The 27108-nt window shown below is 44.4% G+C and overlaps 1 protein-coding gene across 5 annotated transcripts in view; it reads left to right on the plus strand.

Annotated features, from left to right (window-relative positions):
- The window catches only part of GMIP (GEM interacting protein), a 93701-nt gene that overhangs the window by 60258 nt on the left and 6335 nt on the right, over positions 1 to 27108 (plus strand). For 2 of the 5 annotated variants that reach the window (XM_084836423.1, XM_084836425.1), the window contains 9 exons: positions 2525 to 2646; positions 6183 to 6269; positions 8406 to 8501; positions 11175 to 11332; positions 13270 to 13458; positions 14738 to 14875; positions 17012 to 17208; positions 19296 to 19572; positions 24720 to 24873. In XM_084836423.1, coding sequence (XP_084692549.1) covers positions 2525 to 2646; positions 6183 to 6269; positions 8406 to 8501; positions 11175 to 11332; positions 13270 to 13458; positions 14738 to 14875; positions 17012 to 17208; positions 19296 to 19572; positions 24720 to 24873 — 1418 coding nt within the window. The remainder of the gene's footprint in view (positions 1 to 2524; positions 2647 to 6182; positions 6270 to 8405; positions 8502 to 11174; positions 11333 to 13269; positions 13459 to 14737; positions 14876 to 17011; positions 17209 to 19295; positions 19573 to 24719; positions 24874 to 27108) is intronic. The other 3 variants (XM_084836426.1, XM_084836424.1, XM_084836427.1) reach the window with 3 other exon arrangements.

The raw sequence follows: 27108 nt of genomic DNA on the forward strand, positions 1-27108 counted from the left end.
CCACAACAGGACGATTGCAGGGGTTTTCTTTAGTGTAAAGGCAGCCACAGGCTCCTTTGGATATGTGCTACTCTGCAGCAATCTTCAACCTTTTCAGACCTAGGAATGACCATTAGCCCCAAACATGCATTTCGGTGGGGAGGGGGGATCCTTCTGATTTTTTATCATATATTTGTATGGTGGTAGTGCTGCTGTTGCTGCCCACATTAGGTCAGGCCACAGCCCAGTAGTGGATCCCAGCCCTCCAGCTGGAGTCCAGTGTGCTAGCATAAAATTGCAATCTAGGAATCAGCTGAACTCTTAATAGCATCAGATAGTACCAGTTAAGCCCTTGGTTGGCACATGGTGGCTTTCAATCACTGTTTGCACCATGGCCCAACTACTTTAGCATGCAGGGTAGACCAGCTACTCACTGGGATGCAGAACAGCTGGATATGTCAAGCCATTTCACAGATATGCCAAAGATGTATGGGAAGGAAAGGCAGATCTTTGCTATTGACCCAGGGATCAATACTATGTCATGAGGTACTATGTCAGAAGCCTTACTGAAGCCAAACTATAATATATACTATTACATCCACTGCGTTCCTTTTATCTTCCAGCCATGCCTGAACTGGCTGTTCGGGAAGGATAAACATGTTTAAATTAACATCAGTTGTTTAGGCAAAGAAATTAAGTTGCTTCACCATGGATTTGCTATTGACCTTTCAAAAAGCCAGAGGGCAGAGCTACATGTTATGAGCAAAACAGATTCGACAGATTCTCCCTTGCAAATGCCAGCCCTGGCCATTTTAAATACTATCCCCAGGCCTCCCACCCCCACATACACACTCACACAGCCATGCCCTGCAACTTGAAGCATGTAAGCCCAGGCTGAGGGGAAATTATTGGTGGGGGGGATGCAACTACAGGGGAGAATCAGTTGGAGGGACTACGCAACCCACCCTCCGGCCTACCACTTCTCCTTTACAAATGCCCCCTGTGTTTCTGCATTCACATTACTGTAGCAAACACGGACTTGGGAACGGCACTTCATAAAGACAATGTATAGTTCCACTCTCAGTAGGGCATTTCCAGACATCCACTTCCCCAGCCATGAATCTGGGAGCAAAATAGGAAGCACCTCACAGAAAATCTAGCGCAAAAGCCACTGTGGCTTGAATTCTTACAAATAAGATCATACTTTAACTCATTGAAGAGTTAAAATTTCCACTTAATGACACTTAGCAGGTTATGAAAGGATGATGACAGGCCATGACAAAAGGCACGTAGTATCAAAATTATATATTACTGAAAATGGATGTGAAATGAAACAAGTAAAGGATTGTATGATATAGTAGGCACAGGATATAGGCAAACCAATTTCATTTGGTGAATAGAAATATATATGGAAGTACAACTTTTACTGTATATCATTTTTCTCTGTGTTCAAATCTAGGTGAAAATTGTATAAAGGTTATGATTTGGTAGTACATTACTCCAAACCAGCTTTTTGAATTGGTTAGTGATTATATAACCCACTTGCTGGAAGAGCAGGAAAGAAATAGGTATCTCTCTTATCGAAGGTGGTCATGCCCCGGGGCAATAACTTAGGAGGCAAAAGCTGCTTCCACACTAGACATTTAATGTAGAATGGCCATGCATCATTCACTCACATTTTACACCGGATGTTTCCACACAAGGCTTTTGTTGCACCATTGCCCTTCTTTGTTAATGGGATTTTATGGGGGAGGGGGGGTCCAGATGGCATTATCTCCCACTCATAGCTCTCCCATGTTTTCCCACCACTTCTTCCATCTTTTCTTTTACCACAGAAAATCTGTTAAAGAAGAAAAGATGGAATAGCTTCACAAGGCCTTCTAACTGGTAGCACTAGATACCCTCTGTTTGGAAGCACCCATGGAGACATCCATTTGTAATTTTCCCTGTGCTGCTTCCATCTTTTTTCTCACCACGGAATGTCTGACTGATTTGAGAAGGATGGGAAGGGAGTGTAATCTTCACAAGTGTAGATGCCCTTAGTGCAACTCCTCTGCCTTTTTAAAGCAGAGTGGTTTTGATGTGGGCAGTAACGTATCAGGCAGGTGAACCTATCACAGCTCAGCACACATTCACTATAACCTTTGCAGCAGACACCATTTTATAACCCTGTTAATTTTTCATCCATTTTTAATTAGCGCTGAAATGCTTTTCTGGCTATAGTTTTTTTTTTAAAGTTTACATATTAGTGAAATGCTGCTTAAACCAGCTTTCTCCAGCTTGGTGCCCTCCAGATGTTTTGGACTACAACTCCCAGCATTCCTGACTATTAGCCAGGCTGATAGGGGTTGAAGTTCAAAGCATCTGGAGGGCACCAGGTTGTGGAAGGCTGTCTTGAACAAAAGAGTGTTAGGAATGCCCTTTCACGCAATATTCATCTGAACAAATTCTGTTGGACTTTCCTGGAAGGAAATGCCTACTTACAGACAAATGTTTGCTTCCTGTGGGAAGACTGTAATGGATAATGGGTGCATTGCTTTCTCAGGTCACCCCCCAATGCTAGAAGAAAGAATGCTGCACATGTCCGTATCTCAGCATCTGCTGCTGACCTCAGCAGCTCTTCAGAAGAAGCCTCTGGAAAACCATCTTCCTCAAGCAGTGAGCAAAGTATGTTACATTAAAGTTCAAGTTCATTTTCTGTCTTAGCCTTTGGATTTATTTTATGATCCTGGTCATGGCCTGGCTAGATCAGCTTTTCCCAACCTAGTGCCCTCCAGATGTCTTGAACAGCAACTCAAATTGTCCCCAGACACCATGGTTTGCAATGCTGGCTGGGGGTGATGGGAGTTGTAGTTCAACACATAAAGAAGGCACCAGATTGGAGAAGGCTCGGCTAGAACAATGATTAAATTCTTAAACAGGTTGGGTGGAGAGAAAGGCCAAGCAAATGCAGGAGAGGCACCTCAAGGACAACATGATCCAAAACTATGTACTTTTGCTTCAGTGACTAGTGTGGAGGAGGGTGTCCCCCTTCCTTTGGATCTTTAGTTCAGGGATGGTCAACTTCTGTATTGTCAGGGGCCATTTGTTTCTCCCGACACTAGGCTGGGGGCCAGAAGTGTCTTTTCATACACATGATCCCAAACTTTTTCCTAGCATGTCAAAGTGTGGCCAGTGTTTTTAATATACCTTGATTAAGATTTGGTAGGCCCTCAAAAATATTTCTGAGCCCTGGTTTGTGGGCAACCAGTTGCCAGCCCCTACTCTTAGTTAGTCAAGAACTCTGAGAAAGTTTATGTTATGCTGGGGGTTTTTGTTTTTTTTTACAAGATTGTTAAAATGGCTTTAATTAAAAGATAGCAATAATATCAACTTTTAAAACAAAATTGATTTTTATGTGTAGCTAAGTGGTCATGTGGCATCATGGCTAAGCTTACATCGGCGCATACTCAGTGTTCAACCAAACTGTGCAAAAGTGTCAATCTAAGAGCATTCCCATTGCATGACCAGCTCATGTTGTAGCTGATTAGAACTCTGAAATGAGTGGGGAATCCTCGCTTGTGCTGGAGGTCTGTCTGTTCATCAGAACTCCCATGAGGCTGTGGATTAGGTTGAGTGAGTTGACCAGCCCACCCAGTGTGCCCATGGTAGTTGGGACTGAAATCCCTATCTCCCAGGCCCCAAGCTCAGCGCTCGGTTCATAACAGAATTTGCAATGTATCACTATGAATGCCTCATCTCTGGAGCTTCTGGCCATGGGCAGAATTCCCCACAGATTCTGTTGCACCCCTGCCAATTTCTTTCCACAAATGAGATGCATCACTTGCACAACAGAGATTTAGTACCTCCGGGAGCAACTGGAAACGAGCAGAAATGCTTGTTTCTGGAACGGGGCAGGTCAGCGGCGCTCATATAAGGGAGCTCCACCGACCTGTCCCAATCCAGAAACAAGCGTTTCCACTCATTTCAGGGCGTCCTATAGGAAGCATTCAATCTTTGTTGCACAAGCAGTGGGTCCCACTTGCCCAGTGAAATCTGCAGAAAGGTCTGCTTGCACAATGGCCCTGTTGGATACTGCCCCATGTCTCCTCTGTGCTCATCTGTCTCCCAGTTTCTCTTTTTCTCCCAGATCGCTCCCCTCGGGGTTCTCCGCTTCCTCTCACTCCTATGTTCTATTGCATCTCTTAAGTCCCCTCCAAACCCATATTTCTTAAGTCCCTATGCTTCCTTTGGCCTGCTACCTTCTCAGGCTCTTTGCTGCTCAATTCCTAGCCCTGTTTCTTCAGTGCTCCCTTCCAAGACCCTTCAGTTTGCCCTGCCTTTCTTGACCAAGAGCAGCCAGAGACTCATCAGCTTGCCCAGTTCTCTCTGACGTTGGGGAAATTCACCCAGTTTTCACCACCACCAAATCCTTTTGGTCATCATAGATTTATTGAGTTACTTAATTACAGAGCAGTCCTATCCTTGAGGGGGGAATTCCATGACAGAGCAATCCATAGCCCTGCCAGCTCACTGTGGCCAGGGAAGGTGGCGTGGGGGGCAGAATGTTGTGGGTGTATCAGGGGAACGAGTGGGCTCTGGATCCTTTGGATCCATGGATGCCCCCAGCACACCCCTGGCATGTCCTGTTTTACCCACCGCTACTGGTGGGACACCTGTGCCTGCAGAGCTTTCTGTGGGTGTATTGGGGGGGGGGCTCCAGGTGCCATCCCACCCGTAGACCTCCCTGTCTACCACCAGAGCAGCACTTGCACTGCTTTCTTTGTCTCCTGAGCCAGCCTCCCAGCGAAGATAGAATTGCTCCCTTATGGTTACAGTGGTATTAGTCCCAATCCTGCTTCATTAGCTGGATAACTATACAGGTGTAATGATGGAGTGAGGAGCCTTGCTAGAGACACACTGCTGGAAGGACTGGGACTGATAGATTTGCACTTCTGTTTTTAAGAACCAGTGTGGATTTATATGCATGCATGTTCATCTTTCACCTTAAAAATAAAAATATAATAATAATATTTAAAAACATGGGCAAAACTGGCTCAAGCGGACCTGGTGGTGTCAGGTAGTGCTGAGGGCCCAGCACCACAGCCTTGCTGCCACCACTTCCTTTTCTTCCCTGCTGTCATTTGCAAGGACTTTAATAGGTTGGAGGGCCAGGAACTGGCTAATTGGAGGGGAGGGCTCTATGACCCCATGCCACGGGCCCCTGCAAACCTGGAGATGGCCCTGGGATGGTGTCAAGGTTTCCCTTATGGCCTGGACTCCCTGAACAACTCCTTAAGGATCTCTTGCCTCCTTAAGTGTCCCACCCTCCTTCTTTTAAACTTCCCCTTCCCAGTAATGTGGGGTTTAGGCTGTAGATGTGGCTTGACTGACACCCTAGTGACAAGGTTTAACCACAACAGTTTACTAGTAAATTAAAGCAAACAAATTACAGCTAAAGGAATTTACACAATAGAGCTGAGCGATACAAAAGGCATTAAAAAAATTAAAAGAAAATGCAAGTTGCAAAATGCAAGTTCCCATACCTTAGCTGTCCTTAGACTTTTCTAGGCTGCTTCTTTTTACTCACTCTTCAGACTCTGCTCTCACTTCAGACCCCAGCTATCTCTTTCTTACTTCAGGCTCTGGCTGTCTCTCTCTTACTCCAGGCTCTCTCACTGTCTTTATATAACCTCCTCCCTCAAAACTGAAAGTACTGCTTCAAACCTGAATAAATGAAACTTAAGTGGAGAAATGAAACTGATATTTAACTGGAGAAATGAAACTACTCTTCTCAGGGTTGCCCCTTCCCAACAGAAAACTCCAGGCCTCTAAGCCAGATCTTTTTTCCCTTTGCCTCTATAGGCCTCAAACCCTCACAGATAGTATTTGGCTTGGTTACTTTGCTCCTGTGATGTCGTGAGTGCTAACCAACAGCTGTACACACTCCTAGAGAATCAACCATGGTCTGCCTTCTGAGATGAAGAATTGGGTTTTTATAGGTTGGGTTCTATATACTATATAGAATATAGAAGGTTTTATAGGATCGGGTTTTTATAGGTTCAGCTTGAAGTATGCCCCACACTCCAAAACCATATTTGGCTGGAGCCCATAAAAGGACAGGAAAAATGTACATGTGAACTGAAACTGTGGACAGTCTTATGCTACTTCTGTCAGTTTGAAAATATTAGTTATATGCAGCCTTTGTTTCTTTCCATTGCCAGGTGCCAACAAATCTTTCTACAGTGACACAGAGAGCCTGGGAGGGAGTACTGAGTGCCAGTCCTTGGATTCACCCACCTCCAGCCCAGGTGAGAGGAAGTGCGTCGTGTTTCATAGATTTCTCTTTTTCATAAACTAGAAAATTAAGAGTGGTCATACAAGAGGTGGGAGAGAGAGAGCTGGCGTAGCCTGATTGTAAATGTTGTCCCGGAGAGAGATTACAAATGGCATCTCAGAGGTGTCATGTCTTCATTTTTCCCAAACAGGCATGTTTTCATACATTTTGACACACTTTCACTAAATATTTAATTTCCATAATATGAGACCTTTGGGAGTTTTTCTGTGTAACTTTGTTTTTCAGCATATATAAATCTCAGTGTTTGTTTTCTTTGTGTGCAATCTGCCTCTCGTATTAAAGTTAAAATAATCACTTTAAACTTCTGGGTTTTAATTTGGTTTTCAAAAGTTGGTTTTCATAGAATAGTAGGGTTGGAAGGGGCCTACAAGGCCGTTGAGTCCACCCCCCGTTTTGAATTTCAAATGTTCAAATATGCATTTTAAAGACTGAAAGTGACAATTGATTTCCCTTTGCAAGCTTTGAGTGATCATGACATCAATTTTTAAAAATAAATAAATTCTGTACTGGGGCCATGAGAATGGTCTGGGGAGCACAAGATGCCACACAGTTGCTGCAGCTATGTGAGTGTGAACCTGACCAGTAGTAACCTGGATGGGAAACCCCAGTGAAGTGTGATATATGTGTAATGCATAAATATTAAAAAAAAAAAATCTGATTCGGAACTCTAATTTCATTTCAGCACTATCAATATCTTAGTTACATTATTTAAAAAAAACAAAACACCATTGTGTAGATCTTGCTTGCAGGGACTGAGCAAATGGGTAGCAGTAACCCATCTTCATGTGTTTGAAATCTGAACTATAAACAATAATTTCAGTCTTATATAAAAATAGGAGGCAGGAGAACATGTCACAACAACTGATCTCCCCATTTTTCCCAGTTTGGAAATTCTGCAGTGCCGATAATATAGAATTCAGAAGTTTCCATTTCATCACCAGCATCACCATCCTGTAGAAAATTGATATCTGCTTTTCAGTTTAAAGCATTTTCAAAACAAAGGGTACAATATAATAGTACGGTTTAAAGCCAAATAACAACAACAGCAACAACAACAAGTACAACCAGTAACCTAAGAAGAGAGATTAAATATATCACTGTGGATATCTTAGCACACTTAAAAATGAAAAGCCAGCTTTAAAAAATAAATCCTTAACCGGATTGGTGGCTCTCAGGTGGCAGCAAGCTGTGTAGACACAGGCACATTTGTAAAAGCTCTTTTACCTATTGAGCCCAATCTTGCCTCTGATGGTAGTGGCATTGGCAACACAATCTTTTTTTTACTGACTGGACATTAGTGAGCCGGAATGTGAGAGAAGACACTTCTCAGATATGCTGGACCCAGGTCATCTAGATCTGCAAAAGGAAAGAACCAGCACCTTGAATTTAGCCTGGTACAAACAGATTTGGTTACCAATGGAGCTCTCAAACAATTATTGTTACATGCTTCCAACATCTAACACATGCAACTTGATATTATTTGGTTTTATATTATTTAATTGATGTCAGCCACTTTGGACAACTCCAGTTCGGGGAAATGGGGAGAAAGTGGGGTATACACTTCAATATAAACTCTGAATCAACTTTGGTTTCCAACAAGTGGTCTTCAAGAGTAGCCCAACATGTAGTGAATCACAGTAGTCCAGTTGAGAGTTTGTCAGGGTTGACGATGTCAACATCACTCCTCGCCAAGAAATGGCACAGCTACCATAATAGTTGAAGCTATTAAGAATAAGCCTGGATCCAGGAACACTCCCAATCTGTCACACGAATCTGCTCTTTCAGGCAGAGTGTGACCTCATCTTAGATAGGCATTTCCACTACTTTCCCAGTTCTAGAGCCATTCGCCATACCCAACTCCATATTTCCCATGAGATAAGTAGCTTGAACATTACAATAAAACATTTTAAATTATTAATATGACAGTGAAATAATCTTTCATGAACTCTAGTCCAAAAAGTGCCAGGCACCTTGTCTTTTTCACATAAGAAATATCCTATGCAGAACCTAGCATTACTTTGAACTTAACTGGACTTTGGCTCTTAACTGGCTTCCATTTTGTTTAAAGAAATATTTAATTCATGTTCAGGCCACAAGAAGTTGCTGAAAGCTCCATCCACTGGCACAGTGTCCTCCTCAGAGGACTGTGAAGACAAAGATTTGATGATACAAAGCTTTGACAATGGTGAGAAGCAAAAAAACAAAATAACCTAGAGATTGGTAAAATGAAAAGGGGAGGGGAAGAGTAATGTAATTACATGATTTATATGGACAGGTGCTACATGTACGTTTCTGCCTATGGTCATATCTGCATTAGACTCAGTCTAGACAAATGGCAGATCATGAGGTTAAACTATTACTGGACTGTACCACTTTAGACTGCAGGTGGAGACCATACTTTTGAATGTTCCCCATCTGAAGGATCCCACTTATCTGACAATACCATTATGATACCAAATTTGGAAGATTGTGACTACCAACAACAACACTACATGTCGTCATTGGGCTTTTATCTCAGCAAGTGTGTACCCTAAGTGATGGATGTACCTGCTTTCTTTATCAATTTATGCTGCCACCATCTGTTTCTGGTAATTCCTTATTCCCCTTAACTCTCTCTCTCCCTGTCACACACACATACACACACACAGGATTTATGCTATAGACATAGAACAAACAGAACAGGCTATTTACTTTAAAGATGAAACAAATATGTTGTTTTTTATTTATAACTTATTTACACTATACTTATTTAGCAGGTAAGTAAACCTATGCTTTATTTGTTGCTTAAATGTTACTTTAAGGAAAAGCAATTCTCTTAAACTAGTTCCCTAATCAAAACCAACAACCACTTACCCTTCTCTTACCTCATCCCCAGTTATCACTCAGAGAATATCAGGGATCTAAACCTAAAGGCCTCCTTCTGGTCAAGGACTCAGTACAAGGCAGACAGTCCTTGATTTGGGCAAGCAGTGCTCAGAGCTGCTGCTTCTTTAGCTTCTTATTCCAGGCTCTCCTGTTTCTTGGGCTCTTCTCTGCCTAGCCCCAGTTCTGGATTAACTCACAGTGTGGTACTTGACCTTTTATTCTGTCTAACCAGAACCTTCTAACCAATCACATTTTATCATCGGCACCCTGATAGTCCATTGTCTATACTTAATAACCAATGAGTGAAGATAGAATGTTTCCTCGTGGACCTATCACCGCCTCATCTTTGCCCTTTCTGATTCCACTGCCCAGAATAAAAGCATTGGACGTAACTATAAACCTCCTAAGACAAACAGTAACTCTACTGTCCCTTGGCCCTACTTGTGCAACTGAGATTTAACACTTCCAGAGGCAATCCAAAACAATCAGAAATGCTTGTTTCTGGAATGGGCTACGTCGGCAGAGCTCACATAAAGGAGCGTTGCTATCCTGCCCCATTCCAGAAATGTTATTTTCCAGGCATTTTGGGGCTTGCTCCCTGAAGTGCTAAATCTCCTTTGCACAAGTTGTGGCCCCACTCGTGCAATGAAATTGGCCACTTGCAGAATGGAAGTGGCATTGGCCCCGCTTGCAGATGGCACATCCAGCCCTTTGCACATCCAGCAAAGGGCTGGATGTGCCCGATCTTGCCTGATCTCAGAAGCTAAGCAGGGTCACCCCTGGTTAGTACTTGGATGGGAGACTGCCTGGGAATCAGGCTTCCTGCACTGAGCAGGGTGTTGGACTCAATGGTCTTGTAGGCCACTTCCCACCCTATGATTCTATGACCATTGGATACTGCCCTTTATCATGCAGTCCCATCCACCCCCAGGTATTCTGAAATGGTACAGTCCAAGAACCACTTTTTCATCTGTTCTTTGTCTAGACCTGGCCTTAGATGCCATGTCTGAATTAGATGTTTAGTACCAGTCTAATGCCACTTGCAATCAGCATCAGACCTGGTGGATACACTAAACGTTACAACATTGCCTCCCCCCACCTCACCATTACTCACACTCTAGCATGGTGAAATCAGGCAAAGTCAGTGTCACGTCGTCCTCCCCCTTCGCAATCAACACTCTCCAAGATACCAGGCTTCAGGCTCACTACTTTATTAGTTAATGACCAGGTTCCTTACAAATGTAAATTCTAGGAAACTCTCAGGCTACAAAGGAAACAGCTGCTCCACACAATTGATTACCAATAGAGGAGCTGAAGTGGAAGTTAGAGAAGTTGCCGGCAGTTTGAACAACAACTTCCTGGCCAGACTAGCTTGGGGGGATGCCCCTCCCTTACAGTGGCTCCCTCCTATGTAGGCTATCATGCATAGCCAACCTGGAGGAGCGTCTGAGTTCCGCCTCTAACTTTTCCCACTTCACTCTGCAATGGACCCTAGCATCCCTCAGGTCATGCCCCTCACTCTCCTCCTCCCCCGAGACCTGGGTTCTCATGGAGGAGAAAATGGGGGCCCCTCCAAGCCGAGCCATCTGTGTGCCAAGGTCTTGAGAAGAAGGCCTTGCCATATCTGAGCTCACTGGGGAGGGAGCCTCCCCCGTTCTGTCTGTTCCCATTCTGAATCTGAGCTGCTAGCTATCTCCACACTCTCAGATTCATTCCTGACAGTCAGCACAGTGTGCCATTGTGTTTCCTTGTATCTAGTTGAGCATAGATGATGATCCTGCTTCACTCTCTAAAGCTTTCCCACTTTGGGCCAAAATCAGTCCCATGCTTGCAGAGAGCCCCTGAGCTAGTGTTTGGGGAGACCTTTTGTATGTTCTAGTCCTCCCCGTCCACTTCTGACCGTTCTCTGTGTAGATGCATCTTCAGCTCTTCATCAATCTATAGAAAATGTTTCTCCAATCTAGTAGAGACTAATGCCTCGTCCCCTTTTCAGATCTCAACGATGCATCTGAAAATGGCTTGCCTCATGGCCAGTTTAAGAACATAGTTCTGTCAAGTGCTGCTCAGACCCACCGTCTACGGAAGCAACGAGGGCCATCAAAATGCAGAGAATGTGAAAACTTCATGGTTAATGGCATCGAGTGCGAAGAGGTGAGTTGAGCATAAAGGGAACTGCTCTGCTGCAGCATGAAGTTCAGATCTGAAAGAGGCTCTCATCCTCAGTACAGCATCAGGATAAGCACAATGGTGGTGGAAAATGGGAGCCACTGAAACCACCCTGGAGTTTACAGTGTAAGCAGCAAGAGACTTGGAAATAATTATTGTTTAAGCTGCAATCCTATGCACACTTATAAGCCCCACTGAGCACAGTGGACTTACTTCTGAGTAAACATGCATTGTATGATGCTCTGTGTCTTTTAATTGAGTCCAATGTCCTATGAGTGTCCTCTGAACATCAAACCATATCCCCCCCCCCCCCCACACACACACACATTAACTCCTCTACTGGCTGAATGTGTATCAGTCAGACTTGATTGCCAGTCTGAACTAGGCAAGTGCAACAACCACGTAAAAAGGTTAAGTGTGTACTCTAACCTCTAATGTGGCTGGAGGTGAACACAGGTAAAAAGAATGGGGGACACGCTCAGATTGGGGTCAGGTCTCCACTATGATTTGCTGTTTTCACCCCACTTCATTTCCGCCCCAATGGCAGACAGCTCTATAGCAGCAATGTTTAATTTGTGTTTCCTAATTCAGGATGGCTAGAAGCAGAGAGCTGAAACTGACTCTAGAGGCTTAATTCCCATGACGTGCATGCACACATTTTTAAAACAATACAAAATGCTGCAAAGCCCATTTCCCAGAAGCAAAAGTGGTATGAGTATAGATGCCACAAGAATCTTCAACGTTCCAGCCTCTCTTCCCCTATTTTTGCTCATCTATGATGTGGTATTTTTCCACTGCAGCCCTGCCTAGTGATCACTACTTGGCCGTAAACTGCCTGGAGGATGTTGAGCCAATATTGTCTCTTGCCCTCAGTTCCCCTTTTGAAAATGAGAACTAACCATACCCTATTTCACAATATTGGTCTGAGAAATAATTGGAGCTGGCCTTAACAATGAAGCAACATGAAGCTGGAATCTTCAGGCAGCAAATTCCAGAGTGGCAGTATTCTGAGTGGGCTTTCCAAAAGCATCTGGTTGGCCATTATAGAAAGCAGGACACTCGACTAGATGGATTTTGGATCTCATCCAGTAGGGATCTTCTTATATTCTTTCCTTCAGTTGTCATCAGTGTGTGCCATTAAAAACTAGCAGGGGCAGGGTGCCATTTTGACTTCTGGGTTCAGGAGTTAAAATGTCTAAGATCAGCATTAAGATCTTAAGATCAGAACAACTCAACAACAAATGTGAGTGTTCTGTTATGGAGACAAGAAAGTAGGGTTGGAAGTAGACCCACTACTTCCAACCCTACTTTCTTGTCTCCATAACAGAACACTCACATTTGTTCTACAGGTACATAAGATTTCCTGCTGCACTCCAAGTCCCAATAGAGTTAAACTGACATCTCTCTAAGTGCCATTTCATGGCAGACCTAATTCTGCCACTGAGTGTACATTACGTAGGGGCCTGCAGCCAGTCATGGCTCCCCGAGGAGTGTACCTGTGTGGTACTCATGTTTATTTTATTTATTTATTTATTTATTTCATTTCTATACCGCCCAATAGCCGAAGCTCTCTGGGCGGTTTTAAAGAATGTTCATTACATTCTTTACCTTTTTAATTGTATACTTAAAATATCTTAGGTGTACATCCAAAAAATGTAGTGTGTGCAGTGGCTTAACCCTTCTAACATGACACTGGTGTACATATGAAGATGGGGGCCATGTCAGAAGAAGCTCTCAGATAAATGTTCTTACCTGTCTCTAGCCTAAGGGGACAAGTTGGTCTACAAACACAAATCCCACCCCCACTGCTAGTGTGTCACACACTCCTCAGAGTATCGAGATATGAAAAATAAACATGGGGCATCTTCTGGATTGGGAGAGAGCCTGGTCAGACTAACTCAGTACCTGTGGGCCACTTGCAGTGCTTGATGGCCTGTCACAAGAAATGCCTGGAGAGCCTTCTCATCAACTGCGGTCACCGGAAGCTGCCAGCACGGGCGCCGCTCTTTGGGATTGACTTCATTCAAGTGCCACGGGATTTCCCAGAGGAGGTGCCGTTCATTGTGGCGAAGTGTACCTCAGAGATAGAAACTCGTGCCCTGGGAGTGCAGGTAACTCATTCTCTCTGTGCACGAATCTTATCAGAGCACAAGGTCTGTCCCTGTCAGAATCTAGAAGAAGCAACAGCAGGGTATCCACCCCCAATTCCAACGTCCGCACAAGAAAAGCTGGATAAATAGCAGCTCGGTGGTGGAGCCCCTGCTATGCATGCAGAAGGCCTCCAGTTCAATCCTCGGCATCTCCAGGTGGGGCTGGGAAAGATTTCTGCCTGAAACCCTGGAGAGCCGCTGCTGCCAGTCAGTGTCAACAGTACTGGGCTAGACGGACCAGTGGCCTGACTCAGTAGAAGACACCAAATAGCCACTGGGCTAGACATGCTGTAGTTTGGCCCATGTGTATTCCTCGATTTGATGCATTCATAGCATTCTACAAACGAAAACATATTTCACTGTTAGTGTTAGGTCAGGCAAAGGGCAAGCAAGAGCACAGCTGCCTGTGGAGTGGCTGTTTGCTGGGGGGGGGGGTTAATTGGTTTTGCCCACTGCCTCTGGCAGAGCAACCCATAAACAACCCATGATTGCAAGTTCACATGGAACGACAACCTGTGGTTTAAACAACCCAGAGTTCACAACTCAACAACAAACCATGGGTTCTTTTTCTGGGTTGTTCGTGGTTAACAAACCATTGTTACTGCAGCTGCATTCATACATCATGACAATCCAGAATTCAACAACCTATACCATGTCTTAGAGTTATGTGTGAACCAGGTCATTGACAAGGAAGCAGTGGCAGCCAGTGGCAACGTTCTCAGTTGATGGAAAAAATTTAAATGATGAGTAGCCTCATCCATAATGAGGAGCAGACCATGCCAAGAAGATCTAAGCGTTCAGTTGGTGGGGAAAGAAAAGCTGCCTACCCCCTTATATGTCTGTCTCACAGCATTTCAGTGGATGTACAGAAAGAAAGAAGACAGAATATGGCTCAGAAGGTTGTGAGACTCTAGGATATTGCCAATTCCAGGCTGCCAATGTGTACTTTAACATTGTTCCATAAAATTTTTTCTCACTTGGCCAATTAGCCCTGAATTTGTAGCTAAGCCAAGTTGTCTGCCTCTTGACTTACAAGAGATGCCTTAAAGTTCCAGGGCAAGCAGAGAAACAGTACGTGTGTGTTCTCTAATTTGGTGTCCCAGTAGTCCACTCTCCTATCTGTTTGTGCACACATGCACACGCACCACCTCACTGCTGGATGTTCCCATTCTCTCTTTGAAACCTACATCACCCTGTTCCTCAATCATGTTGCCCCTCATTTTTTGTGTCCTCAATGCAGGGAATTTACCGCATCAGTGGGGCCAAAGCCCGCATGGAGAGGCTGTGCCAGGCCTTTGAGAATGGCCGGAGACTGGTGGAGCTCTCTGATCATTCACCTCATGACATTACTGGAGTCCTTAAACATTTCCTTAAGGAGGTAAGGAACAGAGATGGAGACATCCTTAAAATTGCATTTGCCTACACTTAAAAGTGGTTTCCCGAAGGTCTGCATCTTTGGTAGACAGTGGGAGTTCATCAAACTACACATCCCCCAGACCTTTTGGGGATTGTTTTATCTAAGGACAAAATCAAATGTAATATTAAAAGAGGACTCCGAGCTGGTCACTCATCTGTGCTGCTAGCCTGGCTTCCTCCCAGAGTCACATATCATGCTGGCTGGCTGCCATATATGCTGTTATACATCTGTATGTCCAACCATCACATTCTTTATTTTTAAAAAGGGAACTTTTATTGAAAAGCAAAACTATTCTGGAGTTTGGGGCAGAAGAGGGGTTTGCTGACGTCACCGATGCCAGTCACTTTCTGCTTCCGCTGCTGTCTTGCAGAGCTGTTATTTTGAGAGCTGGACCCATTTCAACAAGCTATGTTTGGACTGAACACAGTAACCCCTCTGTTCTAATAACCTTACGTCTGTCTTTGTCCCACATTTATTTAAGCAATATATATGCTGGGCCAGTCTAAGTGCTGTTTGAACTGGTTGGATATTATAATTTTAGACTGGACTTGGTAGATAGGAAATTTGTAGAGTACCAGCACATCACTAGCAACTTCCTGTGTTCAAGACTGAGCTTCCTGGGGCCAGAGCACTTGCCAACAATCAACCTCAAGGATCCTGCCTCTGCCATGATTCATACTAACTACACTAATGTGCACAGAGTTCATGCTGCAGCAAAATTGGGTGCCATGACTCCTGTATTAGAGCCCACTGCCTGGGGCCTACTCCACAGCAACAGAGGGAGCAGTTCTTTTGATGCTGTCTGCCTTCTTCCCTGATCCCAAAGGTGCTGCAGAATGGTGCCTGTATATCTTGAAAGTTTGGAGAGCTCTGGCTTTCCTTTAGGGTAGCCCAGTGTCCTTTAGATGTCTTTTTATATTGTACAAAAGACATTGAATGACCAACTCTGTTTCTTCTCATTGAGTAACGTTGATTATTGTACTATGTTCCAACTACTGGGATGCAACCCTCCTTCGTTATTGAGAAGACGTTCCACACAAACTGGAATTTGTGCACCATTGTTCTGTGGAATATCTCTGCCAGATCTTTGCAGTGCAGCTACCTAGTCTACTCCATCCAGCTTTATTATGCACCACAGCCTCTGTGTCAGACAGAGCCAGGGTTGACGGAATGCTTGGAAAAGCCATCCTGCAGAATTTGTTCAGTCTGCTCTGCCTGCATCTACCTCCCGGTAGATCAGCTTGGCAATCTCCCATATGTGTGAGACAGAGACCACAAAGAAGAAAGTTAACTACGGTTCTTCAAGTGGCCTTCCCTGCTGGTAGATGATCAAAAGGAACTGGTGAGAAGGTACTCACTGCCTCCTCAAGGCATGCACATAGTACGGGCTCCACCCACTCAAAGGGAAGGGTGAGTACCAGCTCCTGTTCTCTAAAGCTCTAGAATGGCTTGAAATGTTGTCTGGCACAGGCACAGAACCCATATATGAAACTCAACAGAAGACCATTCAAATAACTTTAGTTAACAGGTAACAAGCTTGTCTTTATGGGGGTTCACTAAGGTGCTACTGCATAAGGCACCCAAGGTTCCTAGAAATGGGACTGCTGGCTTGAAACATACAAGACACTGGAGAACATTGTGGCTGGCTTGAGAGATAGGAAAGTGCAGGATAGTAGATCTGCATGGATACTAGGAATGTATGGATTTTGTTAAATCAGTTCTGTCTTGTGGATTGTCAGGCGTCTTTCATTCCATCATATGCTCTTTGATGGAATCATATTTTTTTTAGGGATATATGAGAATTTTGTTCCACTTGCACAAGTGCATATTAGCACAACCCTCCCCCACAGTCAAAACCAGTCCACAAGTCCCCTCAACTCAGAAAAAGCCAGTTCACTGTGGAATCCGTAGCTTGGATTCATAGAAATCTGAACTCATTTGAATCTGATTTCCCTGACATCCCTAATGGATACTACTGGTAGTAAAGTTCTCTGAAAGTGGGTTAGCTTGGTAGGAACTTAAAACATTTGTGATCATCGCAGTCCAAAGGCCAGCACTGATGAGATGTTCTTCTGACACTTGTTCCCCACTCTACAGCTTTCCAGCCCTGTGCTTCCATACAAGCTCTATGACGATTTCATGGCCCTCTCAAGGAGCTTGCAAAGAACCGAAGACAGAACAGGAGAGGATCCTGAGACATGGGCAGATTCCATTAAGAGCACAAAGGACTTACTGAGCAAATTGCCAGCAACAAATTACAACACCTTACGGCATCTCATTGCTCACCTGTACAGGTAATGGGGTGGCTGGCACTGAATCCACAGCTCTTGTCTTGTAGGAAAGATCAGATATGGTGAACCTATCACATGTGGGGCTACTTTGGAGGCCCCCTTTTAGGGCCCTAAAGTGGGTATAATTATTCGTATACATAATTCTAACAATAGCCACTTAAAATGTGTAGTTGTAGGTAAAGGAACCAGGAATATTGGCCACACTCATAAAATAGAGACTTCTGTTTGTTTATATGTTAGATTTGTGTCCTCGTTTCTCCTGAACAGTCAGACATCAGTAGAATATGTAAAAGACATGGTTTCCATGCCCTAATAATTAAAAAGAAAATTCAAATCAAGAATTTTCAAACAATTGCAAAGGGAGATCAGCTTCCCTAAATATTTTTTTTTAAAAAAAACCCTGTTGGCATGTTCATAAAGTGGGGAAAGTACAGTAATGCAAATGTATGTAGCAGAACCTCAATGGCAGTTTCTTCTAGGGCAGTGATTGCTAACCTGTTTTCTGGTGAACCCTGGGATTCCATAGAAGTGCATCAGGGGTTCCTAAATGAAAACAACAGTGATGGTGGACAGGCTTCCCTGAAAGGGAGGTTGCCCATGACTACTAATCCTCTACTGAAATGTGTAGGCGAGTTTTGAGTGTGATCCAGGGCCCTCACTCAGTTCACATGAGGTTCCAGTGTGGCCCAGTAGGCCCTCGAACCTCCCACAGAAATCTTTGCAACATGCAGGAGTCCTGCAGCAGACAAGTCAATATGGAAATGATTCCCTGAACATAGTGAGTTTGGAAAACCTCAGCTCTATGAATAAGTATCTTCAGGGCGGGGCAGTTTGGAACAAGGCTATAGTGATATGCTGAACCCTTTCCTCACCTGCTGCTTCCCCCTCCCCCTGTGTTCCGTACATATTTGTCCTCACAAACACGTATCTGGAACTCTGTGGGGAGGGAAATGGCTTGGTGAGGTCGTTTCAGGGGAGTGGATGTGAGAAGGATTAAGCACCCCTCTTTCCTCCAAAATGCCCCCTCACAAAGCTGATTCTTCTTAGAAGAAGCTGCCGCCAGAGTCTTGTAGCATGTCATTCTGCCCCAAGTGTGACTAAGGGGTCGGGGAGGGATCGTTTGCTCAGCAGTGCTCACTTTTGCACTTAGTCTCAGCCGAGCAGACTTTTTTAGAAATGGAGATTGATAGTATACTGGGGAATTCATATTGGGTAGGGGCCATTGCTGAGGTGCATGCAGAGCACATGTTTTGCAGATAAAAAGTCCCAGGTTCAATCCCTGGCATCTCTAGGTGAAAAGAACAGGTAGCAGGTGATGAGAAACACCTCTCTCTGCCCGAGACCCTGGGGAGCCACTGCCAGTTACAGTAGGCAAGACTGGATTAGATGGACACACACTCTTGACAGGCAGCTTCCTGTGTTCCTATGAAACAGAAGTTTGCAAGGAGGAAAGTGTTACTTCAGTGGAGCCTAGATAGCCGTTTTGCAGGGATATTGCGTTTTTCAAGTACAGCAACATTTTGTTTTGGGCAGTGGAGGCTGATGGCTCCGATTTTGGTGGGGCTGTGAATCCATTCTGGGTTTCAGTCAAAACCAGCCAAAACTCTAAAGGAGCTATCCAAGGGGCTGAATCCTATCCCCAAAATGGGTTCAGCACCCTGGATAGCTCCTGTAGAGTTCTGGCTGGTTCTGACTGAAATCCAGAATGGACTCACAGCCCCACCAAAATTGGAGCCACCAGCCTACACTGGGTGCTGGGAAAATGTGATTCTTCCCCAGGCAGCATAACCATTGCTCTTGAGATTGCTGTGTGGAATATGGTTGCACAAGTGTTACAGCCCCTATTGGAAAGTGCCTGTGCTGAGGGACCAGTAATGTAACAGTTCCCTCCCATACCCGCAAACCATGGAGATGTTTTTCAGGATTAAGTAGAAAAGCCCCCTGACTCCATTAGATCACAAGGTGAAAATGCCTACCAACTCCATTGACAGTGCAGCATAAACATCTTGGTGTGTCTCATTTCTGAAACAATATTCAGGTTGTCGGTGAACCTACAAACTCCTTGATGACTGTCTTTCTCTCTCTCCAAGGGTGGCTGAAAGATATGAGGAGAACAAGATGTCAGCCAACAACCTGGGGATCATCTTTGGGCCTACACTAATCCGCCCTCCTTTCTGCAATGATATTTCCATGTCATGCCTCGTGGAGTCAGGGTACCAGTCCCAGCTGGTTGAATTTCTCATCCTCAACTATGAACAGATTTTTGGGATGGATGACCTGCCTTTGGCTGGGCTTTGTGAACGTGACAGTTCTTTGAAAGAAACAAATACCAATGAAGCTTCTTCAAGCAGCGAAAGAAATTTTGAGGTAGGAGTCTGGGGTGGGGTTCCCCAAATATCTGCTCTCCATTGTTTGACGAGCTATTGCATTTGCCTGTCCCATTGCCCACCTTCCCTCCAGGAATGCACATACACCATTTTGAAGGGGGAAAGAGGTATGTTGGAAAGCAGCAGGGATTGAAACAATACAGAACATCATTCAGTTGGAGCCATAGCAGGACAGCATATCTGAACTCAGGCCATGAGGAAGAAGGGGGCACCATGTTGTTGACCTGTAGCTGTTTAAGTATGAACTTTTCTACACAAGGCTGTTAATCCACTGTATCTACTTTCAGTTTCGTCGCAGAATTGAGATCCAAGCACTATATGAAGAGCGTTTCCTTTCCTGTTTTTCTGCTACATAACCTCTAGGTGGCACTGTGGTATAGCAGAATAGCGCAAATACACAAGTAAAAAAAGTCCTTTCTTTCACTTTTACAATTAGATACCGTACATTCCGTGCTCTAAAAAAACTCACAGAAAGTACTCTTTAGGCACAGAAACGAAACTGAAGGGTCATGACGTCATCTAAAGACCCCATAAGCAACCATGAGTAGGGAATGACGAGTGCACGATAAATGGTTTGTGTAGAAAAGCTTGGTTATAGTATAAATGCTATCCGTACATGAGGCCACAGATTCAGCCCCTGGTGTTTCCAGTTAAAGGATCTCAGGTAAGGGGGCCGGCCTCTTCATGGATCACTGCCTTGTTGTGGCAAAGGGGCTTGCGTAACTCAGTGAAGCCATAAGCTATGCCGTGCAGGGCCACCCAAGACGGACAGGTCATGGCCGAGAGTTCTGACAAAATGTGGTCCACTGGAGAAGGAAATGGCAACCCACTCCAGTATTCTTGCCAAGAAAACCCCATGGAACGTATCACAAGGCTAAAAGAGATGACGCCGGAAGATGAGCCCCTCAGCTCGGAAGGTGTCCAATATACTACTGGGGAAGAGCAGAGGGTATTTCCAAGTAGCACCAGAAAGAGTGAAGCGGCTGGGCCAAAGCCGAAAGGACACTCAGCTGTGGATGTGTCTGGTGGTGAAAAGAAAATCCGATGCTGTAAAGAACAATATTGTTTAGGAACCTGGAATGTCAGATCAATGAATCAAGCTAAGCTGGAGGTGGTCAAACATGAGATGGCAAGACTGAACATCGACATCTTGGGAATCAGCGAACTAAAATGGACAGGCATGGGCGAATTTAATTCAGGTGACCATCATATCTACTATTGTGGGCAAGAATCCCTTAGAAGAAATGGAGTAGCACTCATAGTCAACAAAAGGGTGGGAAAAGCAGTACTGGGGTACAATCTTAAAAACGACAGAACGATCTCAGTACGAATCCAAGGCAAACCATTCAACATCACAGTAATTCAAGTCTATGCCCCAACCACTGATGCTGAAGAAGCTGAGGTTGATCGGTTCTATGAAGACCTACAACACCTTCTAGAACTAACACCAAACAAAGATGTCCTTTTCATCATAGGGGATTGGAATGCTAAAGTAGGAAGTCAAGAAATAACCAGGATAACAGGCAAGCATGGCCTTGGTATACAAAATGAAGCAGGACAAAGGCTAATAGAGTTTTGCCAAGAGAACACGCTGATCATAGCAAACACTCTTTTCCAATAGTACAAGAGACGACTCTACACATGGACATCACCAGATGGTCAATATCGAAATCAGATTGATTATGTCCTTTGCAGCCAAAGATGGAGAAGCTCCATACAGTCAGTAAAAACAAGACCTGGAGCTGACTGTGGCTCAGATCATGAGCTTCTTGTTGCAAAATTTCGGCTTCAATTGAAGAACGTAGGGAAAACCACTAAACCATTCAGGTATGACCTAAATCATATCCCTTATGAATACACAGTGGAGGTGAGGAATAGATTTCAGGGATTAGACCTGATAGACAGAGTGCCTGAGGAACTATGGACGGAGGTCCATAACATTGTTCAGGAGGCAGCAACGAAATCCATCCCAAAGAAAAAGAAATGCAAGAAAGCAAAGTGGCTGTCTGATGAGGCTTTACAAGTAGCTGAGGAAAGAAGGGAAGCGAAAAGCAAGGGAGAAAGGGGAAGATATACCCAACTGAATGCAGAGTTCGAGAGAATAGCAAGGAGAGACAAGAAGGCCTTCTTAAATGAACAATGCAAAGAAATCGAGGAAAACAACAGAATGGGAAAGACTAGAGATCTCTTCAAGAAAATTGAAGATCTCAAGGGAACGTTTTGTGCAAAGACAGGCATGATAAAGGACAAAGAAGGCAGGGACCTAACAGAAGCAGATGAGATTAAGAAGAGGTGGAAAGAATACACAGAAGAACTATACAGGAAAGGTCTTAATGTCCCTGAGAGCCATGATAGTGCGGTCACTGAACTTGAGCCGGACATCCTCAAGAGTGAAGTCAAGTGGGCCTTAGGAAGCATTAGTAACAACAAAGCTAGCGGAGATGACAGTATTCCAGCTGAGTTATTTAAAATCCTAAAAGATGATGCTGTTAAAGTGCTGCATTCAATATGCCAACAAATTTGGAACACTCAACAGTGGCCGCAAGACTGGAAAAGGTCAGTTTACATTCCAATTCCAAAGAAGGGCAACGCCAAAGAGTGTTCAAACTACCGCACAATTGCGCTCATTTCACATGCCAGCAAGGTGATGCTCAAAATCCTACAAGCTAGGCTTCAGCAGTATGCGAACCGAGAACTACCGGAAGTACAAGCTGGGTTTCGAAGAGGCAGAGGAACTAGAGATCAAATCGCCAACATTCACTGCATCATGGAGAAAGCAAGAGAATTCCAGAAAAATGTCTATTTCTGCTTCATTGACTACGCTAAAGCGTTTGATTGTGTGGATCACAACGAACTGTGGCAAATTCTTAAAGTGATGGGAGTACCAGACCACCTTACCTGTCTCCTGAGAAACCTGTACGAGGGTCAAGAAGCAACAGTAAGAACCAGACATGGAACAACCGATTGGTTCAAAATTGGGAAAGGAGTACGACAAGGCTGTATATTGTCACCCTGCTTATTTAACTTATATGCAGAGTACATCATGAGAAATGCCGGGTTGGATGAATCAGAGGTCGGAATTAAGATTGCCGGGAGAATTATCAACAACCTCCGATATGCAGACGATACTACCCTAATGGCAGAAAGCGAAGAGGATCTAAAGAGCCTCTTGTTGAGGGTGAAAGAGGAGAGTGCAAAAGCTGATTTGAAACTCAACATTAAAAAAACTAAGATCATGGCATCTGGCCCCATCACTTCCTGGCATATAGAAGGGGAAGAAATGGAAGCAGTGACAGATTTTACTTTCTTGGGCTCCAAGATCACCACAGACGGTGACTGTAGCCATGAAATTAAAAGACGCTTGGTCCTTGGGAGGAAGGCTATGGCCAACCTAGACAGCATAGTAAGAAGCAGAGACATCACCTTGCCGACAAAGGTCCGTCTAATCAAAGCTATGGTTTTCCCAGTAGTAATGTATGGCTGTGAGAGCTGGACTATAAGGAAGGCTGAGCGCCGAAGAATTGATGCTTTCAAACTGTGGTGCTGGAGAAGACTCTTTACGAGTCCCCTGGACTGCAAGGAGGTCAGATCAGTCAATCCTAAAGGAAATCAAGCCTGAGTGCTCATTGGAAGGACAGATACTGAAGCTGAAGCTCAAATATTTTGGCCACCTAATGCAAAGAGAAAACTCTCTGGAAAAGACCCTGATGCTGGGAAAGACTGAAGGCAAAAGGAGAAGGGGACGGCAGAGGATGAGATGGCTAGATAGCATCACGGATGCAATGAATATGAACTTGAGCACACTCCGGGAGAGAGCGCAGGACAGGAAGGCCTGGCGTGCTAAGGTCCATGGGGTCACGAAGAGTCGGACACGACTGAACGACTGAACAACAACAACAACAAGGGGGCCGGGAGCTTAGAGCTTCTACTAATCAATGTTGATGGTACTAGGCTATGTCAACCATTACTTGAACTCAGTATTATATCAGGTAAAGGAATCACATGTGTGACACACACACACACACACACACACACACACACCCCTTCCTGCAAATGGAAAACTAGCACATCAAGGGAAAGGCTAGGTTAGAACTCTTCTCCTTAACGTGTGGGGTTTTTTTATGGGAGACATTCAATTTCCCACCAGCAGTTTGTTATACAGTTCAGCAAAGCTGTACGTGATCTTGCTCAGCATATTCCTTGGTTCTACACCTGAAACGAATATGAATAACAGATCCTAAGCTTATTACAAGGCTAGGTGTACAGGAATCCCTTGTTTCACATACTCTGCTACCCCTTTCTTTCCTTCTGAGCTTGTCAGCCCATGCCTAGTAGACTTATTTGGTACAAACCAAAATGGAGATGCCAGTGTTTTCACATTAATGTAGAATCTCGATATAAACTAAAGCAGTTACCAAAACATTACTTGAGGTTGAGGGGACATTTTGTCGCTTTTTCAACTTTCTCTGAGTACGTCAAGATTTTGCCATATTAAAACAACATAACATTTGGAAGCCAAGCTTTGCCAAGGTAATAGGCAGTATCCAACACTGCCTGTTGTGCTAGCAGGACCCACCATTAGTGCAACAGGAAGCTAACAGATCCAGCAACAATCAGAAACGAGTTTGCAGAACGAAGCTCTGCTGACCTGCCCCGTTCTGAAAACGAGCATTTATGCTTGTTTCCAGGATTACTGTCAGATGCGCTTGTTCCTGTTGCGCAAGGAGCAGGTCCACGACAGAAAGCACAACAGAAACAGCAGGATACTGACCACTATTAAAAGTGGAAGTAATAACTTAGAAAATGTAAAGGAAAATGTAATAAAAATAGACATTTCCACAGGGAAAAATTTAAACATCCATCCTGAATAATCATTCTATGACAGTAGGGGATACAGAAATTTTCAGATGTGGCATTTGGCTTTAAAATTTGAAATGAAATTTTCTAATTACATTCCCCCTCCCTAAAAAAGAAAAGAAAAAAGACAGTCTTCTTTCCATCGGTTATGACTCCTACCTCCTGAAGGTCCTGCCTGTTTTGCTAACGTTTTTCTTTCAGCAACCACACCTTAATAAAATTGCTAGAGGAGCTCAGTGCACCAATTCACAGGCATGGCTTTTTCCACAGAAACGCCTGTCTAACGTATGTGTGGATGATGGTGATGGTGATGATGATGATGGTGATGATGGTGGTGGTGTAGCTGAGGACTGCTCTTCCACTGAGGCCAGGCAGAAGCAGAGTATGGACCAAACCCACTGCTCTGTAAACAGAGACACCGTAGGTAATTTTTTCCTATATACAGATCAGGCTCTGAAGGAATAGTGGTCTACATTTTGGGGAGAACGTCTTGTATTCAGTAATGTCAAAACAGCTGCCTCACCCACCCACCCAGACCATTAACAGCCACAGCGCCTTCCTCCTTATAACCTCCAGGTACCCTCGTGCTCTCCCCCTAGACAATATTGCTATATAGTTGGCTTTGTCTGCTCTCTAATCAGAATGGTCAAATGCTTATGTGATGTCTGTTATGTTCTCTTTACCTGTGAGCAAGGCTGGCCTGAGACATTTTGCTTCCTCCAGTCACCGTACCATACAATCTGAGATGTGCCCCAATTTGCCTGTATAATCTCTAACAATTACATCCCAGAATCTTCTGTGACACTGCAGGGGATCTTGGAGTGCATCTCCCAAATGTCATTCTGCTTCTTTCACACCCCTAAATACAGAGCTCTCCCAAGCAACTGCTTGTGTTGATGGGTTGGCCCTGCCTATAACATTTAAAAATAAATAACCTTTAAAGCAAATCAGATGATTTAAAATTACGAACATTTTGTGACCTTGTATTTAACACTGCCAGTTCCATGGCTACCCCTGCACACACCTCCAACAGTTCTTCCTAGGAAAGAGGGGGACAAGGATAAACCTTTTATGCTCTGCTTCCCCGTGATTTGTTTATTTTATTTATTAACGATATGAACAACTTAAAAAAGAGAGAGAACAACAGTAAAAACCCAAGGGAGAGCCATGCAGAAGTATAGTCAGACAATGGTCAGTCCAAAAGCCTGCTGGAACTCCTTGGTATCACCGTTGATCTCATCACCTGACAGTGTGGTGGGAACCCAGGATAGAGTTTCCCCATCTGAAGACATGGGACATTTCACCAATCAGGTACTTAGGATAGCTCAGTCTTTGGGCATTGACACCTAGCAGCCTACTGAGCGCATTCAGGATCTCGTGTTCAACACAGTACATACTGAAGCTTCTAGGGTGGTGGTGATCCCCTTTCTACCCACTTTGCTCCAAACAGTGCAGTAATCCTGAAAGGCACCATGCTCGATGATGCCAACATCAAAATGTCTTGAGTCTAGGTATTGAGTCCAGGAGAAGGATGCGGCTTTCCTGTCTGCACATCCTAGACCCAATTCAATCATCATGGAATCCTCTCAGAGGAGGTCTCAGAAAGTCTATGCGTCACTAGTGGATAAGGAGGGTCGCAGCCTTGATCTACTGGGTCACAGGGTCTATTCTTCAGCTGCACTGAGGCTAAAAGTCGCCAACTACCAGGTGACTATGATGTGGTATCGACTCTTTTTGTGGGAGAAAATGAGCTCTTTATGTGACTATCTCCCAGATGAACAGAGGGAGCTTGCAAGGGTGTCCCAGGCAGAGGCCTTTAAGTTGTCAAGACAGCAGATCAACATGAGGCATCAAGCCAACTGTGACGCTAAAGCAGTGGCCAGAGCAGTCACATTGAGAAGGCACGCTTGGTTGCGTTCAGCGGATCTGACTCCAGAAGCTCCATCTCAGATAGAAAAGCATCTATTCAATGGGGAAGGTCTGTTTAATTCCTAGACTGATGATGCTATGGATACCATCCAAAAGGCTAAATCAACAGACAGGAAGGAGGTTCTGGGACAGCAGCAGATTTCTTACAAGCCACGTTGTTGGTTCCTTCAACAGAATCCATACCAGTCTCGTCAGTCATCAGATCACGCTTACCATTTTCAATCTTGACAACAGCACAGAGGAAATATTTTTCCACTGGTTGGTCCCACCAACTCCATGGAAAGCCTGACAATGCCTCTAAAACCGCTTTGACTCACCCAATCTGTCTCTTCATCCTCCTTGCTGTCTTCCACTATTCAGAACTCTCCTCTCTCAATTTCTTCCTCCATGGGCTGCGACTACTTCAGACTCTTGGGTCCTGACCATCATCCAATGTGGTTACAAGATAGAATTCGATGTCTTCCCTCCCGTGGGTGCTGTACGAGTGACCTCTCCATTGAAAGTGCTGTCATTGGAAACAGAAACCCTGTTGCAAAAAGGAGCTATTCAGCGTGTCCTCCCATACCGACAAGCAGACAGCTTCTTCTCCTGATACTTTATGGTCCCCAAGTGGGATGGAAGACTGCACCTTATTCTAGACCTCAGAGATTTGAATTCATTCATTACCCCCAGAAAGTTCTGGAGGACTACCTTGGTTGTGGTCCTGCCTTTTTTTATTGGGGGATACGAT

The sequence above is a fragment of the Heloderma suspectum genome, chromosome 2 (assembly GCF_057233095.1).
Source record: "Heloderma suspectum isolate Gila_16-S chromosome 2, 16-S_ref, whole genome shotgun sequence".
In the NCBI taxonomy this organism is placed as follows: Eukaryota; Metazoa; Chordata; class Lepidosauria; order Squamata; family Helodermatidae; genus Heloderma; species Heloderma suspectum.